Here is a 16851-nt window from a genome sequence, read left to right as displayed (position 1 = left end):
TTTGTTTAGAGAACGGGTTGTGACAAGTGCTACCTTTGTATGGCAGCAAAGAGATGTAAAAGAATGCCCAAATTTTCACACTTGCTCTGTCCTCACACCATGGCTGCTCCATTTGTAGGTGAGCTGTGATCTGTGGCTGTCAAATGCACTAGTATTTTCCTATCTGATTAGACTCTTCTGATTAAAATTATTATCGCTCTTTTTGTAGTTTGTTTTTCAGGGTTTGGCTGGGGTTGTTAACAGGCCCCCATTTTGTAGTTTTCTTTATGCTGCAGCATTAGTAAAGTGGTTTATCTTTATTCTTTGAGTTCAAGAGAGCCGATGCTAAATAAACCAGCAAGAGAGTTCACATTGCTACTGAATATGTTGATTGTTCTTATGGCAAATTTTATGAAAAAGAAGCAGAAAAGTTTATATATGTAATGACGAGAGAGAGGCAGAATAAGTTCACATCTTCTACTGAATCTTTGCGCATGTAACACAAACCAACTCTAGTAATCTTTCTCTTCCATCTGGATCACTCCCCTCGTAATTAGCCAAGGGGTGGGTCCATACCACCAATATATGCGTGAAAAAAGAAAGTTTAGTGGTGAATTTGTGGATTAAATCCAACTTTGATATGATAATTTCGATTCAGTTCAATAATTCGCACCAAAATTGATTTTGGCAAACAAATTCATAAATTGCACCCAGAATGAAAAGACCTTGTCAATGCACTACTAAAATCTTAAATTAACTTACTAATAAGATGAGAAATCTCTACTAACCTTTACTAAACAAACATGACGTGTATTTATTTCCAAGTTTTTTTTTTTTTTAACGCGTGGTAGTTTTTTCCATATAAAACACCGCTTCCGAGAGTCGTCCTCATCAATTTATCTTCCTATCAGTTCTCTCTCTCTCTCCTAATGAATATCTAGTGCATCAATGCATTGCTAGGGTTGAAGATACCAACAAGTGATTCAATATGGCGGCAGTTGCGAATAAACATATTCATGTCTCCTTATGAATATTTCTTGAAATTTAAAGAACATGAATATGTTTGTTCGCAACTGCGTCAATTCATTCTTAGGGTTCCGTATCAGTATCAGTATGGGTAGGGTCTAAAGAGTTGAATAATTGCATGTTGGCATCATGAAATTTAAAGGTAACTGAGGATTTCCAATTGATACATACAGCTTCCAGTGGGCGGTATTTTGGTCTGTGATCTATTAGTCTGTTTCTGAATAAAGATCACGGTCTTTGACTTTGAAAACTTGTAATACGTCACAAATACTCTCTGCCTCTGCCTGAAACTGTTCTTTGTATGATCAAGAAAATCAAGAAAACTGTTAGGTCTCTGACTTGTGAGGAATCATTAATTTGGGTAAACTATGCTATGCACATTTCCTACAGTACAAAAAATTACTGAAATTTTTTAGGGGAACAACTTAAATTGGACAACTCTCATCCAGTACTTCGGGGATATGGTGCTATTATGTGACTGGTTCTCTCGTATTATCACATCAAAGTTCATGCTTCCTCTTAGGTTTGTATATGTGCTTTAGTGGCCTTTAACTACTATCCTTCAATAACCAAACCTGTTGTCTTGGATTTGATCATTAGACATCTCAAAAACTCTTCCCGGCCCCTCTAATAATGAACGTGTTGCTGGGAAACATTTTCTGTCTGGTTCTTGTTTGATAGTTATGCCTAGAGCTCCCTCCAGCATATATATATATTCTTAAGATTATATTTGTTAGTCTGAACGTTAAAACATTTGAGGTTTCTGCACCTAGTGAAGTTCAAACCTTTTGAGTAAAGGTGCAGTGTCTGAGTGCTTTGAGTATCTGCCCTGTTACTTGTTATCACAATGTTCAGTAAGAACTTTACTGCTGAAATTACCATTGCAGGATTTGCCAGTGCATGGCTACGTCTTAGATATTTAACCTTAGACATGCTGAGGAAGATGGATAAATTGGCCTTCTCCAAGCATTTTGATTGATCTTATCCATACAAGTTTGTCTTTTGTACAGAAGATTAAAGCTTTCCTCAGCTTATGGTTTCCTTGATTGTCTTTGTATGTTAAGGATTTAATATGCTGAAAACTGTAGGAATTGTGATTAATAACAGAAGAGTTGATTTAGTTATAACAATGATGAGAAAAAAGTCTTACTATTGTGTTAAATGGAAGAAGCTATAAAGAAATGATGTCTATCTATTTAGAACGGAATTGCGCTAAGGATGCAACGCCGGACCAAATCTGTGGAGATGATTATGCTTATCGACCTTGTATAGCTGGGAGATGTAAAATTAAAAGCTAACTAGCTTTTTTCTCTCTTACCTTTCTTAGTTCAGTATATTCTAAATTTGATATAAACACTCATTTGCCACCTTTAGGTCTAAACTATTTGTTTAGCTCGCTGCCTTTTCATATTTCTGTATAGGATCATATACGTTTGGACTGATCATTTCTAATAATTTACTGATCTTCAGGGACGGTGATATGGCATAGGGACTCTCTGAACCAGATACGGAATGCTATGACTATACTCAGTAGCTACAAGATTAAAGCCGGCACTGCATCTGTGTCTGATGCCATCTCTACAAACTACAGTGATTTTACAGCCAACTGTACGTCTATTCAAGTGCAAATCCACAAGAGCTTAATTCCTTGCTCAAGGTCATATGCAATACTGTTGAGTTGCTACAATAGTATGACCTTAAAGCCCAGTATAACACGATCTCAGATGCAGAGTCTGTCAATCTTGAGATAAGCATGGGATGATACAACATAATCATTATGTGGGCAACCACTAAGGAGATGGAACACAGGCAACACAAGCCGTGATGTGGTCTTTCCACCTGTTCGTGAAAACTGTTTACAAGAAAGGCAACTTATGTGTATATGCACGTGAGTAATATATTTGCTATCTTTATCAGTTAGTTTATTATATATGCATGTCCATGTAAAAAATATTTTTGTAGATTTATACATGCTTCAAATTCAAAGTAATGGTTTTGGCTAAACCCACCTAAATAAATTTGTCTATGAACAGGAGCCGAGGCTCTGTTCCTTGACCTTTTTATACCTTTTAATACGGGGACCCTCTCAGTTGTAGGTAGCGACAGAATTGTTTTACTCAGTTCCTCCTTTCATATTCACTTTTTAGAATAAAATCTTTTATTCACATACGCAGATTTCAATTCAATGGGCTGTAACAGTTCTGATGACATTCCACTACTCTATTTCAAAAGACCCGATGCAAATATATTTGGGTATTTTGATACCCAGAGATAGTACAAAGTCTAGTTTTCTTCTTTGATAACATTTCCTATTAGAAATCTTGAAGTTTAGGGAGAATTAGTTTCGTAAGTCACTTATAAATTATTTTAGTTTTATTGTCTTTCTATAGAAATCTTCATTTTTACACATAAGAGATATGAAAAGGTCATTTTCTTCTATTCAATTTGTAGCCAAGAGATCTCATTTTTTCTATAAAAAAAGGTTGATATAGTTACTACCATAAACATTACTCTTCCCAGTTTCAAAATAAAATTGAATGGTCTAAGACTGATAGCTTCCTATTGTTATCATCGTCTTTATATTTCTTTTGACCTTTGGGTGTGGCTGTATTCATTCATAGCAGAAGTGTCCAAGAAATATAGGGAGGAAAGATTAAATGAAACAACAAAAAGGTCAAAGAAGAAGTTAATCTGTTCAGATTACTGTAATATTTTATCAAAAAAAAAAATTATCAAAAAGATTACTGTAATCTAAGCAGAACATTTATAAGTAAAACCTTGGAAGCGAATTCCTTTTATTGAAACCCAATTTTAAGAGGGCAAACCTGAAAATTACACAGTTAAGATGACCTCAATTATACTCACACTTTGAAAAAAAATTCGTTACTGCCCAAAGAGTTATGCCTCAAATTTTCATATAATCCCTCTTTTCTCTCTTGTCCTTTTGTACAAGTACTTTTGGGATTTTGAAATTTAAAGCCTGGTTTCAAAGTTGCAGTGCTCTTCTTTGTGTGCTGTGATAAAAGGAAATGGTTTCCCTGTCTCGTGCATCTGTTTCTGAGGAGGAACACAACAAAAGCCTTCTTGAAGTTGGGAATGAGTTGCTTCAGCACCCCCATCTTCTAAAGAGGAGCTTCTCGAGAAACTTGATGTGAGAGCCTTTTCTTTTCTCTTTCTATCTGCTTAAACCTACGAAGTGAAAAGTACATAGCAACCAAGGGGGCTCAATTTTATCTATGAGATTCTGAAAAGCTATAATTGACTTCCTAAAATAGTTGAAATTTATTTCTAGTTCTGGTCAACAATTGTTAGTTAATCCTAGGATAAAATGATCACCTTATTTGGAAAATTTTAGTAGTTTAGTTGGTTTACTGCCTAATTTTTCACCTTAGAAGTGAGGTTTTGATTCCCATCTTGTAAAAAATGATCCTTTTTTTGTATATAATGTAGAATGATCTTGGTTTGCATCTGGTGAAATTCCTATAAGCAGTTCTAGTGAAAGATCATCTCTTATAAGAGGTCTATTTCTTTTTAAGGACATTCTAGTAATTAAAAGATCTGTGTATGATTGCATCACTTGTGATATCTACTATCATCAACATGTTCCCTGCACATAACTAGGGAAGAAGGATCAGTCAACACGATCAATCCCTATCATGTTTATTCTGAAGGAACTTGGACTAGCTTTCCTTCTTGTGCTTCAACTTAAGTTTATCATACATTAGGATTTCCTTGTGCCATTGCTTATTTACTGGTCCTGGAAGTCAATTATCTATGTCTCCGTTTACTTTTTGCTGTGTAAAGGACATAATCAGGCTTCGTGATGGATGAAAGGAAATAAAACTGTGGAGAGAAAGAGAGAGATGTTTAACTTTTGAAACTTATGGTTTAAAATAAGTCAGATATTTGTAAACCCATTTTGAAGTGGCCAAATATATGAACTGATTACTCATGATTTGAGAAAATGCTCCCAGGCACGATACCCCAAATATTTTCTCTCTCCTAACGGAGGAGGGCAGAACCCCCTCCGGCGAACTTCTGTCACCGGAATCCTCCCTCATCTTCTCTCTTCTGTTCTCTTTTCTTCCATTCCCAACCACTCCTTCCCTCATACTACTAGTTAATGGAGGAAGATATGATCTTCTTCGCAATGGGTTTCAAGTCTTTTGATGTAGCAAGAGATGTATCTCGAGCAGAGACATGGTACGACTGGACTGAGAGAGGAAGAAACATGATGAGCAGAACAAGCTTTAGTAAAAAAACGATGGATGGAATGGGTTTCAAGTCTTTTGATGTAGCAAGAGATGTATCTCGAGCAGAGACATGGTACGACTGGACTGAGAGAGGAAGAAACATGATGAGCAGAACAAGCTTTAGTAAAAAAACGATGGATGGAATGGGTTTCAAGTCTTTTGATGTAGCAAGAGATGTATCTCGAGCAGAGACATGGTATGACTGGACTGAGAGAGGAAGAAGAATGATGAGCAAAGCAAGCTTTAGTCAAAAAACGATGGAATGGATTTGTTCGATTCTCAAGGAAGCGTCAAAGGTGAAAGGAAACGTAGTCAGAAGATGGAAAAGGCAGGAGCATGTGTCAAATGTATTTTGTGCAAGGAACTTTAACAACAAAGGGAGATATATAAGCATTATCAACATACAAGGAAAGAACAGAGCTGTAATAATAATTCCTGAAATCACATTCAATGCTGGTTGGTGGGACTTGGCCACCAAAATTGAAAAATTCATTAATGACAAAGCTTTTAAGACACCTAGTAAGAATTACAAGATGTTTGATAAAGAGATATCATATGCAGAAACTATCAGGAGGAGCAAATGGTCTTCTAGAGAGATCGAGACAGCCATCATAGAGGAGGAAGGAAACACCATCATTATTGACGGAGAACCCGACCAAAATCAAAATGAACTCTTAGGGAGAAGTCTCGTTGGCAGATTTCCAGAAAATGGAACTGAGAACCCAACCCTGTCGGAAGTTCGTAGATGGGTGAGCAAAAACTGGACCCAAACTCATGGCATCAACATCTACGAGATGGGACACAATCACTTCCTTTTTGAATTCTCTTCCATCACTGTTGCTGAGCATATTCTCAGAGGAAGATGGCTATGGATGAACCAGAGCATACGGCTACAATGGTGGACGCCGACTGTGGGTGCAACTCAATCAAGAACTAAAATCAATCATTCTTGGATCAGATTGGTGGGCCTCCCTCTACATCTGTGGTCACAAAATGTGTTCAAAGCAGTAGGAGATTTTTGTGGGGGTTGGGTGAAAACAGAGGAGGAGACGGAACTACGCAACCACCTCAAATGGGCAAGAATTCTTGTCAAAAACAACGAAAAGCCCATTCCGAAGGAGGTGAAGGTAGCTTTCGGGGGGCATGGCTTTGATAGGCGATGACTGGTTTCTGCAGTATCACACTAGCAACAAGATAGGTCTAGAATTGCCATTTTGCATTTCCATTTGTTTCTTTGTTTCGGTGAATTTGGATCTTTTTGCTCTAGAATCATGTCCTGGTGGTGACTGTATTGCTCTAGGAGCAGTTGTGAATAAGCTTTTCTGGTCATTTTTTTTTTCTGTTTCATGAATTTCGTTCTTTGTGCTCCATATACATGGCAGTATCTGATCTAGGATTTGGAGGCTATGGGTTCTAAGTTGGAGCGTTCGTGTATTTCCAAAAAGGGAACCCTATGTACGTTACCTTGAAAAAGAAAAGATTATAGAACCATATGTAAAAGAACAAAAAGAAATGTAGACTGTGGGACTCTAACTCATGTCTAATAACTTAATATCATTCGCATAGGACTTTCACGACTAAACAGAAATGCTTATCGTTGCTGGTTCACATTTCAAACTTTGATAATTTGTCAGCTTTTAGTAGGCTTTACAATATTTATACACAGCCCATACTAGAACCAGTGGGTTTGGTGAAACCTAGTCCTATTGAACTGGGTTCACCACTGAAATGTAGTCTGATTGGCGAATGTTTTTCGATAGAAATATTGTGTAATTTTCCCATCTTTACTGAACATTTTGTCTTTCTTTATATGTGGTTGTTTACCCTGAATTTATTGTCTGATTGGCGACTATGTTGCCACAGGAGCACGAATTACTTGTAGATTCACATTATAACATTGTTTTTGGAGTAGTCCCATTTCAATTTTGTGCTATTTGTGAGTTCTGCAGCTTGGGTTGGCCAAGGATTCTTGCAGAGCAATAATAAAAATGATATCGTGAGTTAGGTGATTCTTTCCTATCTGCCTAAGTCTTGGTAGGTAGAGTTACTCGGTATATGTGCTGGTGAGTGGTGAGAGATGGTAGGTGGAGTAGTTGAGGTGAAGGCAAGATAACTGACACAACCATTATAAAAAGAATATCATCATGAGTTGAGCTGAATGCATGGTTGGCTAGTTAAGTTATCTGCTATTAGGATGTGCTGTGGGCGGGATGATACCAACATAAAGAATCATCTAAATATTAATTCCATACAAGCTAAGGTAGGCTATGAAAATCCTCTATGTCAATTCTGTTCTATTTGGCCCCTTTTCATTCCAATACCTCAAAATAATTGATTCATGTAGCCGACCCTAGCTTGTGTGGGACTAAGGCATAGAAGCAGTTGTTATTGTTAGGAAAACTACAGAAATTTCAAAATTGAAGGTTCTCTAAATCTACATTGACATAAGAATTTCCTTGAACTAGAAGGAGTCTAAGCTAGTTATATCACTTATATAAGACATATTCTTTCATTATATTTTATTTCTAGCTAACAAGCATTGGTTCCATGAAACTTACTATTATGGACATAATTTCGTTTACGTGATTTAGGTCTACACATGTCTTATTAGTACCGTCAGTTATCAACCTGAGTAATCTGGATAAAACTGCATCCTTTCTGTTGTTAGAAGATAAAATTGTACACTTCTGTCCATTGTAACCCTAAGAGGACGGTCTCATGCTGACCATTAACTTTGAGCATTAATTCTTGTTCCTATTAAGTTTGTCTTTGGATGCGTCAGATTTTCTGGTTGTTAGTGTTTTGTGATCATTGTCCAATCTCTTCCTTACAATTGCTTATTGTTTTTGTAATGTAATTGTTAGCCTAATCACTTTTGTCAATTTTGCAGGTACAATTCTATTTCTTTGGTAATGAATAGACCCAAAGGATACTAACTGCTGCTTTAACCTCAAAGTCAGCATCTATTACATGAAAAAGGGCATACAGGTCAACAATGAAGCGTTTTGTTTATATTGATGATGATGATTTGTCAAACAATATTTACTGTGACAACCGGATCTCAAACAGAAAATATACTGTATGGAATTTTCTTCCAAAGAACTTGTGGGAACAATTCAGGTAACTTTCTTAATTTGTTACATAGAAGTTCTGCATTCTATATTAGATTGAACTTGCAGCTTTGAGATATTTCCATTTTGGTTTTGTCACGAATGTTTTGCTATCAATAACGATTAGGCTATCACAAAATTCATTTTATCCTCAGTACACAAAACACAATTTCTTGAGGGCGGACATAAATTCTCTTATTTTACTTTTCTGCTTTACTTTTCCGTTTTGGATAAAGGGCCCTGGCTAATGTAGAAAATTTAGAGGCAACATACTAAGTTGAGATGGATAGAACAAGATGATGAGGGGCTTCTCATCGGGGAGAAGAGGGATGGGAGAGTCTGATATAGAGGGAGATGATGGTCTCATAAGAGATGGGGGGCTAGGAGTAACTTTACTTTCAATTGGCACTCTTGGGGTAGTTGTTGTGTATATTCATCCTAGAGGAAAATTACATTATGGAGAAGTATAAAACTGTGAAACTTGGAGTAGCGAAGACTAGATGTTCCATGTGTGTATGAAAGGGGATCATGAGGGAAACAAGTTCTTAAAGCATATTGATTGCACGTAGAGGCGTATGCAGGAGGGGGTCCCCAGGTTCACGTGAACCCATGCTCCCCTCCCGAAATCATATATAGTAGTGTTATATATTTTAATTTTTTGTTAAATATAAATGTGTGAACCCATACTTGAAGTATCATATAATGCGACGATGATTGGGTGCACCTCTCAGTGAGGTTAGGAATTTGACTTTTATATCTATCTTGTTTTATTTTTCTTTCTAAAATTTGGTAACATCTCTCTAAGTGGTTATTGATAGCACTTTTTGTCGTTTTAATTTATTAAGCATTTCAATTTTGGAACTATAATTTAAAATTTTAACCGGTTTAAATGATAAGAACATAAATGTCAAACCGATTAGATCCACATTTTCATAATAGTGTACTCATCCCAAAATCCTGGATACACCTCTGGACTCATTCACTTGCACGGTGGAAAAGGGCAATTGTTAGTTTTGGAATGATGTGTGATGTGAAGGAACTATCTTACAGGAGGCAACACCTTGGGCATCAGGGGTGGAAAGCTATAAGAAAGTTTTGGCGTTTGATTATTTGATGAGGATAGTGGGGATTGTATATAATTTATATGACGCACTAATTTACTACTAAAACTTATCACTAATTTGAAGATCCTTATATACTTTGCATCCCTTAAGTTCTAGGTAGAGAGACCAACTTGAGTTTGTTTATTTTAGCAACAAAGAAAAAAAATAAACGATCACTGAGTTATCGTTGGTAAACTTGCCGCAGAAAAGTCTGTCGATGAAATCTTATTATCATGTTGGAATGTTGTGCAATAACAATGGTCGGAGTAGTGGTCCGGAAGAAGTGGTGCTGTGAGAATGATGGAAATAAGGCGTATTGTCGATGGAATGGTCATTGCCAAAGAGGTGGTATAGCCAATTGGGTCACCATAAATAAGCTTGCTGCTGCAAGAATAGTCAATGGAAAGAGATGTAGTGCTGCCGGAATGATCACCATGAATAGCTACAAAAAAAAGAAGAAAGTATAATATAAATGAAAATAAAGACAAACTTTGCAACAGTTGGAGGTGGATGGAGCTATCATCAAGGACCCTGATACTATTAAGGAGGCAGTGCAGAAATTTTATGAAGGCCTTTATAAGGAGACTGAGCAGTGGAGTCTTGGTTTGAGACTTCATGATGTATCTAGGATTACTGAAGAAGAACAAATATGGCTTTAGAGGTCTTAGAAGGAAGAAGGAATAATGTAATGCCTCAACCAGTGTGTTATGGAGAAGGCATCATTAACACCATTCAGGTTTTCCATTCCAATCAAACTTTCGAGAAGAGTTTTAATGCAACTTTCATTGCCTTGATTCCTAAGAAACCAGGAGCCTCTAGTTGCACATCAAGCAGTTCTGACTCAGGACAACCTTATGAAAAGGGGAAGGCAGTTATGCTCCAGATGTTTTTTTTGTGAAGCTGAAACAGAGACAGTAAACCATCTTTTTTTACACTGTAAAGTGACTGAAAAATTATGGCAATGGTTCATTAATCTCAGGGGTATTAGATGGGCCATGCCAAGACATACTGTAGAAGCTCTAGCATGTTGGAATAGGGATGGAAATCAATCAGGACACAAGGAGAGATGGAAGATTGTCCCTGCATGCATCTGGTGGACAATTTGGAAGGAGAGAAATCAGAGATGTTTTGAGAACAAGAGCATTTCCTTCCAAAGTATGAAGATGAACTGTCTAGCAACATTCTACTTTTGGTGTATTCAATCTGTACCTAAGGATATAGGGGACATCACTCTGTTTTTAGATAGTCTATAATGGATATAGGTGATAGATTTGTTTTGGATGTTCCTTCATATTTTTGATGTAACTACTTAGGAGCACACTATTGGTGTACTTCCTTCTGTTTATAATACCAGTTAACTTTCTCAAAAAAAAGAAAGAGAGAGATGTTTGACCTTGTGATGCAGTTTTGAACTTTATTCTTTATTTTCTACAAGATATTCTGATCTAGACTTCATGTGTTATCTAGAGAAGTGTTTCCGATGTATTTGACATGGTTCAATCACTTCTTTTTGGTATATGCAATTTTCAGAAGTTAGGGCATCTTTTGTCACTGGTGAAGCAAATCCCCTCCGTATCGACGCGAGATGCTTTTCGGCCTGCAATGGAAGCACTAGTTGCAGATGGACTTCTACGACATTCTGACATGGATGTGAAGGTGTCAGTTGCATCTTGCATCAGTGAGATCATGAGAATTACAGCTCCAGATCAACCATATAATGATAGCATACTTGAGGCAAGTACAACTCATACAGTTTTCTTTGCCCAAACTGGAAGTCAGACTGGTTGCGAGTCTTTCTTCTAACGAAGCTGTTTTGCTATGTAATTGATAGTTCAGATTCTGTAGTATTTATGCATCTATGATTTTCTTGTATACATGAATAGCATTTATACATGCTCATAGTTTGGTTTCTTGCTCAATTGGTGGACAGGACTTTTTTGAGCTTGCAGTGTTGGCGTTTGGGAAATTGTCTTGCTTGGATGGTCGCTGTTATTCAAAGGCTGTCTCAATTATTGAAGTTCTGGCAAAGTACCGAACATGCGTGCTCATGTTGGATCTCATGTTAGATGCATTGATTGTTCAGATGTTTCAACATTTTCTGAATGGTATAAGGTATATTTCCAATTATGCTATACATATTCATAATTTTCCTAAAGGAAAGAGGAATTGAACCCGACCACATGGGTGTAACTTTGCTGGTATTTTATCTTTTATTGTTCATTTGTTTCTAGTAATATAATGTATGCTCTGCCCTTGCCACAAGTTAAAGTATTACATTTCCCTTTTTCTCAGTTTCATTTACTTATTTGTGCATTGGGACATGTAAAGAACTAAACTACGAACTGTCAACCTTAAAGAGCAGAATGCGCATGAATGAGATGAGTAATTGCTTGTGACTAGTGCTTAGAGTTTTGTCTCGGCCAATTTCTGTTTTAGGAGTACTTTTATATGGGTGCCTCAGCAGTTTCATGTCCTTGAACAATTGCTCCAGCTGAGAGCAAGAAATTCAGTGAGATCTTTTTTGAATATAAATTGTTCTAGTTTTAATTGGCTTGGGGTTTGAAGGTGATCAATTGATTATACCCAATTCAGAACATGTAGAGTTAGTTAAATGGGAGTGGAAACGTGGAAAAGAACAACGGTGATTTACAGTGTTGCTTTTCTTCTTTTCTGGTTTGGCAACATGAAGTAAGTTGGGATGTTGGTATTTGTGGATACAATGATTGGTTGACTAAAACCTCCAGGGATTAGAACAATAGGAACCGGTTGAGGGATTTGTGTCTTAGGCCACACGTTTGAGTCCTGCCCCAAGCAAACTAAATCTAGTATTTAAGTAGAGAAGGGTAGAGGAGAGGGCCCATCATTCCTGAGTTCTGAAGGCTAAATGTTGGTATTTGTAGATACAATGATTGGTTTGACTTAAGCCTCCAGGGATTAGCTCAAACCGGTTGAGGGATTTGTGTCTTAGGTCACACGATTGAGTCCTGCCCCAAGCGAACTAAATCTAGTATCTAAGTAGAGAAGGATAGAGGAGAGGGCCCATCATCCCCGAGTTCCGAGGTTGCTGTTAGCCCAAAGAGTTGGTTCCAAATGAATATCTCGATCATTGGTATACTTGAAAAGTTAAAATGAAAGGAAGCAAAGGCTGAAAGACCAGAAGGAATGATAGAAACTGTCTCATTGCTGGCACCAACTAATCAGTAGGTACAGTTTCAGCAGCTTCAGCCTCATGATGAAGAGAAGTCACTTCCGAATGAATTTACCCTGCTCACCAGAAAACTAATCCATATTAACCATGAAGCCTGCACATTTTTGTCCGTAGAATATCTCCACAACTTACTCTGAAAGCATTGTATATTGGTGGATAGTGTCCTAATTCCTGCTCACTCCATTTGGGAACCATAATCTTCTTCCCTTCTCTAGTCTCTACTAGGTGAAGTTCGTATTTCCCTTGTTTTCACTTACAATAAAAACTCTCCAAATTGTTGAAACACTTCCAAGCATGCAAAGATGATAGATTTAAAACATTTGGGTATATTAAAGAGAGTTTATATAAATACTGTTATCTTCCCTCCCTTGGTATATAGTCTTCTTGTCCACTATTTTTTTCTGAAATTTCTCAACAACCGGCTGCTAAATAAGATATTCTTCTATGCAACTTTACAACTCTTAAATATTCTATATTTATGACTATTCAGATTTGAAATCTGATAAGTATGATATTTTATTTATCAAACTATCACTCTTTGACTCTTAATTAGATATTATTTGACTATCACTAATTAATCACAAATCAATTATACATCCTTAACTTATACTAATCAAACACTGCTATAGCAAATGGGATGGAGGGAGTATATGACAGTTTTAGCAGTATATTCACCGTTGTACCTTCATATGTTGAATGCAGCATAAATGAACTTATATGGTAAGGTACATAGCATGTCAAAATCTACCCGGATTCTTTTTTCCTTCATAAAGTTCAAAGACTACCAGTTTCTCAGTATGCCAATTTTTTCTTCTGGAGAATGGCTGACAATTGTTTTGTCTCTTCCCCTATTTTAAGGCCGGACCACCCTGATAAAGTATTCACGGACATCAAGGAAATAATGACCGTGATAATAAAAGAGAGTGAAAACATTCCAATGCAGTTTCTGAGCATCCTTGTGAACATCCTCATAAATACTGTTAAGAAGGAAAATCAGGTATTGCTTTTCCTCTACAACTTTATTCATCTATCTTTCTCATTGTTTTTAATTACGTCTTATTTTGGTTTAGAATGTTTCGCCTCGTTCCTATGTGCTGGGAGAGAAAGTTCTTCAAGAAAGTGCTGTCAAACTTCATCCATATCTTCCAAAAGCAGTGACGGCCCTCAACATTTCCTTTAAAAACTATTCCGAAGTTGTTGAATTGACATGGAGAGAGGCAATGAAATGTAAAGCTACGGTGGGTCTATCTGATAATTCAAATTAATGCTGCATTTATTTGTAAAATACATGATTGTTTAGTTGTATAATTCTCGCGTCTGCTTTTCCTGTCTGATTTACAATGAAATGGAAGCTGATAAACATGCAATGCTCATTTTGTGATAGACCATCTTTGCTATGACTTTCAAGTTCTGTATTCTGTCAACTTATCCTCTTTTCTTGGTTATGATCGAATACATCACAGGTGGAAAATGCTCCCGAAGAGCTTGCAGCGCATGCTGCACCGGAGAGAGTTGTTCCGTTCTTAGATCAACCACCTAACTTGCTAGGGAAAGATGATCACAAGCATAAGGACGGTGATGTCGTTCTAGAGACGGATACAACTTTAAAGGAATCAGAACGTGAAAATGCAATGAAGCAGCAGAAAAGTACCAATTCAAGGACCACGTCGCGACCTGAAAACTTGGGTTTCACAAATACAGTCGAAAAGGCTCTATATCCAGAAGCTACTCAAACTTCAAAGAAAAGAGGTTGGAAACCTAGTTTTTTGAATAAACTAGACGAAGGATATGATGATGCTTGGATAAGTGGAGAAAGGAGATCAAAAGCCCATATTCTCTCTAAGGGTTGTGGGAAAGATGCTAAAAAGAGGAGAAGCAGTTCACCTAAATGTGCAATCTCCAATGGTGAATCAGGAGCTGAGGTAAATCAAACAGTTATCATTAATTGACTTAACTCTTATAGGAAGTTGTGTATTTAAGTATAGCATTTATTTCTGCCACTTAGTTCTGGACTTATTATATACAAATTAAATTGTGCGGGCATTGGGCTGCCTTTTCAATCACCAAAGAAATCAATTTTGCTAAGGCCTCTAATGAACAATATTCGCCATCAGAAGAAATGGTCAACATTTATTGCCGTATCATTTATTAGAGCTGGCTTATTTAATTATATTAGACAACCTTCAAGTGATTACGCTCAAGTGAATGTACTCATTTTGAAAGTAATGTTACTCAAGTACAGTATTTAATTTACCCCTTAATTTGGGCTTATTATGTGCACATATTGGTCTCTGCAGGCATTGGGTTCTGTCTCAAACACCAAAGAAATCAATTTCCCCAAAGCCTGTAAAAAACAACGTAAACAACGTAAAAGGAAGAACTGGTCATCACAAGAAAAGGTAAACATCTATTATCATTAATTTGATCTGGCCTATAGTTGATTATATTGGACAACCTTCAGTACGTGCTTACTAAAGTGAACGTACTTGTTTTGGAATTTTTGTCGATTCAAGTAAAGTGTTTGTTCTACCCCTTAGTTTTGGACTATTATGTACATAATTTGAGTTTTTCAGGCATTGGGTTCTGTTTCGATCTCCAAGAAAAGAAACTTCCCGAAAACCTCTAAATAACAATGTAAAAGGACTAACTCCCTATCACAAGAAGAGGTAAAACAGTTATTATTATTAATTAGAGCTAATAACATCAGACATTCTTCAGTAACTAGTAAGTGATAGAAAAATGAATGTTTTCGTTTGGAAGTTATGTGGATTCAGGTATAGTACTTGTTCTACCCTTTAGTTTTTGGCTTATTATGTACGAAAATTGAGTGGTGCAGGTATTGGGTTCTGTCTCAATCACCCCAAGCAAAGCAACTTCCCAAAACCTCTAAAGAACAACGTAAAAGGAAGAACGCACCTGCAACATTGTTTATTATTGATAATTTGAGTTAACTTGCAGTTAATGAGATTAGAAAACCTTCATTAAGTGATTACTAAAGTGAATCTTCCATAAAATTTACCAATGAGGTTATCTATGTGTGGAAACTAGTTCTGCTTTTGTCTATTTAGCTAAAGAGTTGAGGGTATTTTCGTTTTTCTATCTTCAATGTATCTGTTCTCTATATGTGCTATAATCCTGATGTCATGGAATTTTATAAAGAAGTTATCAGTTGTAACTGAAGTTAAGACTTTTGACCAATGAAGAATCTGATGTGCATCTTTTTTATGCTTCCACCTCGTCTCTGTATGTGTCAGCGTTTGCTCTCTTGATTTATGAGCATCTCTATCATCTTTTCCTTGGGATTCCGCGGATAAGGTTTTCAGAGAGCATGGCAAGGAGCTGGTTGGCTGCTAAGTAAGGGTTTGGTGGCCACTTGATCAAGTGTGTGTGATTTCACTGAATTGCTAAGTTCGCAAGAATCTTCACTTTTGATGTTGCACCCGTGTCAGATTCTCCAAAAATTGACCCGTTGACATTTTTGAAGAGTCCGAACAACATAGATGAATTGATATATCTTTTTTTTTTATGTGTTGGCTTGCTCTTTTACCGAGTGTGTGGAATTTTTTTCTGAATAAACTCTTAATGAATTGCTTTGTCATAATTTTCTTAATATGAATAATGCATATGCATCAGCCTTAGTTATGATGTCAATTGCAGAAATATTTTGTATTTTGAGGACCTAACATTGTAGGTTATATTTGAGAAAGATAATGGTGCAGCTGCTTCTTTATGTTTTAATAGAAAGAGGTCTTTTTTCTCCTCCCCTCTTCCCTACCTTCCAATCAAATGAAAAGAAAAGGTTTGTTAGTATGGGAATATATGTTTCAAATCTGATGTTAACCAATGGTGAGACCTTTCGTAAGGTAAAATATGACGACAAGTTAAAAGGATATTGTTAAGCAGATGTATCTGATTGGTTGCCATGCTTTGAGCCTTGATCCTGGGCGAGACTGACACTCAATGCCTTAATAGTTTGAGTTGAATGACATAGTGAATATCAAGTTCAAAGCTGAGCATATCTTCTCTGCTTTTCTTTAACTTGTTTGATGGTGCTTGAGATAATTATATTTACATTTTCAATCTGGTTAGAATATTAGTCATATAAGAAAAGGACAATATGTCCTTCACGTTTTCCAAATATTCAAATATTATTCCTGATTAGTAATTGTACA

At 36.6% G+C, this 16851-nt stretch overlaps 1 protein-coding gene across 9 annotated transcripts; it reads left to right on the top strand.

Annotated features, from left to right (window-relative positions):
* The first annotated feature begins 873 nt into the window (after positions 1-873).
* LOC102591624 (uncharacterized) lies at positions 874-16395 on the top strand. Of its 9 annotated transcripts, none has more exons than XM_015306138.1 (10): positions 874-1147; positions 2476-2662; positions 2736-2883; positions 11002-11205; positions 11402-11583; positions 13538-13676; positions 13750-13917; positions 14143-14601; positions 14977-15078; positions 15253-16395. In XM_015306138.1, the coding sequence occupies exons 3-10, from the start codon at positions 2830-2832 to the stop codon at positions 15307-15309; spliced, it is 1365 nt and encodes a 454-aa protein (XP_015161624.1). In that variant the 5' UTR covers positions 874-1147; positions 2476-2662; positions 2736-2829; the 3' UTR covers positions 15310-16395. The 9 variants fall into 9 exon arrangements, with proteins under 9 accessions (XP_015161624.1, XP_015161629.1, XP_015161623.1 ...); XM_015306143.1 differs by adding an exon at positions 4004-4156 and having other exon boundaries at positions 2476-2893; XM_015306137.1 differs by having other exon boundaries at positions 2495-2883.
* The last annotated feature ends 456 nt before the right edge of the window (positions 16396-16851 follow it).

The sequence above is a fragment of the Solanum tuberosum genome, unplaced genomic scaffold (assembly GCF_000226075.1).
Source record: "Solanum tuberosum cultivar DM 1-3 516 R44 unplaced genomic scaffold, SolTub_3.0 scf00026, whole genome shotgun sequence".
NCBI lineage: Eukaryota > Viridiplantae > Streptophyta > Magnoliopsida > Solanales > Solanaceae > Solanum > Solanum tuberosum.
Note: the sequence above shows the minus strand (reverse complement) of the source record. Positions and strands in the feature narration are given on the sequence as shown.

Coding starts and splice junctions, on each gene's coding strand:
- LOC102591624 (XM_015306137.1), top strand. CDS start 2,830: ATGTGGTCTTTCCACCTGTTCGTGAAAACTGTTTACAAGAAAGGCAAC. Junction 13,677..13,749: donor CTGTTAAGAAGGAAAATCAG/GTATTGCTTTTC, acceptor ATTTTGGTTTAG/AATGTTTCGCCTCGTTCCTA. Junction 14,602..14,976: donor ATGGTGAATCAGGAGCTGAG/GTAAATCAAACA, acceptor TGGTCTCTGCAG/GCATTGGGTTCTGTCTCAAA.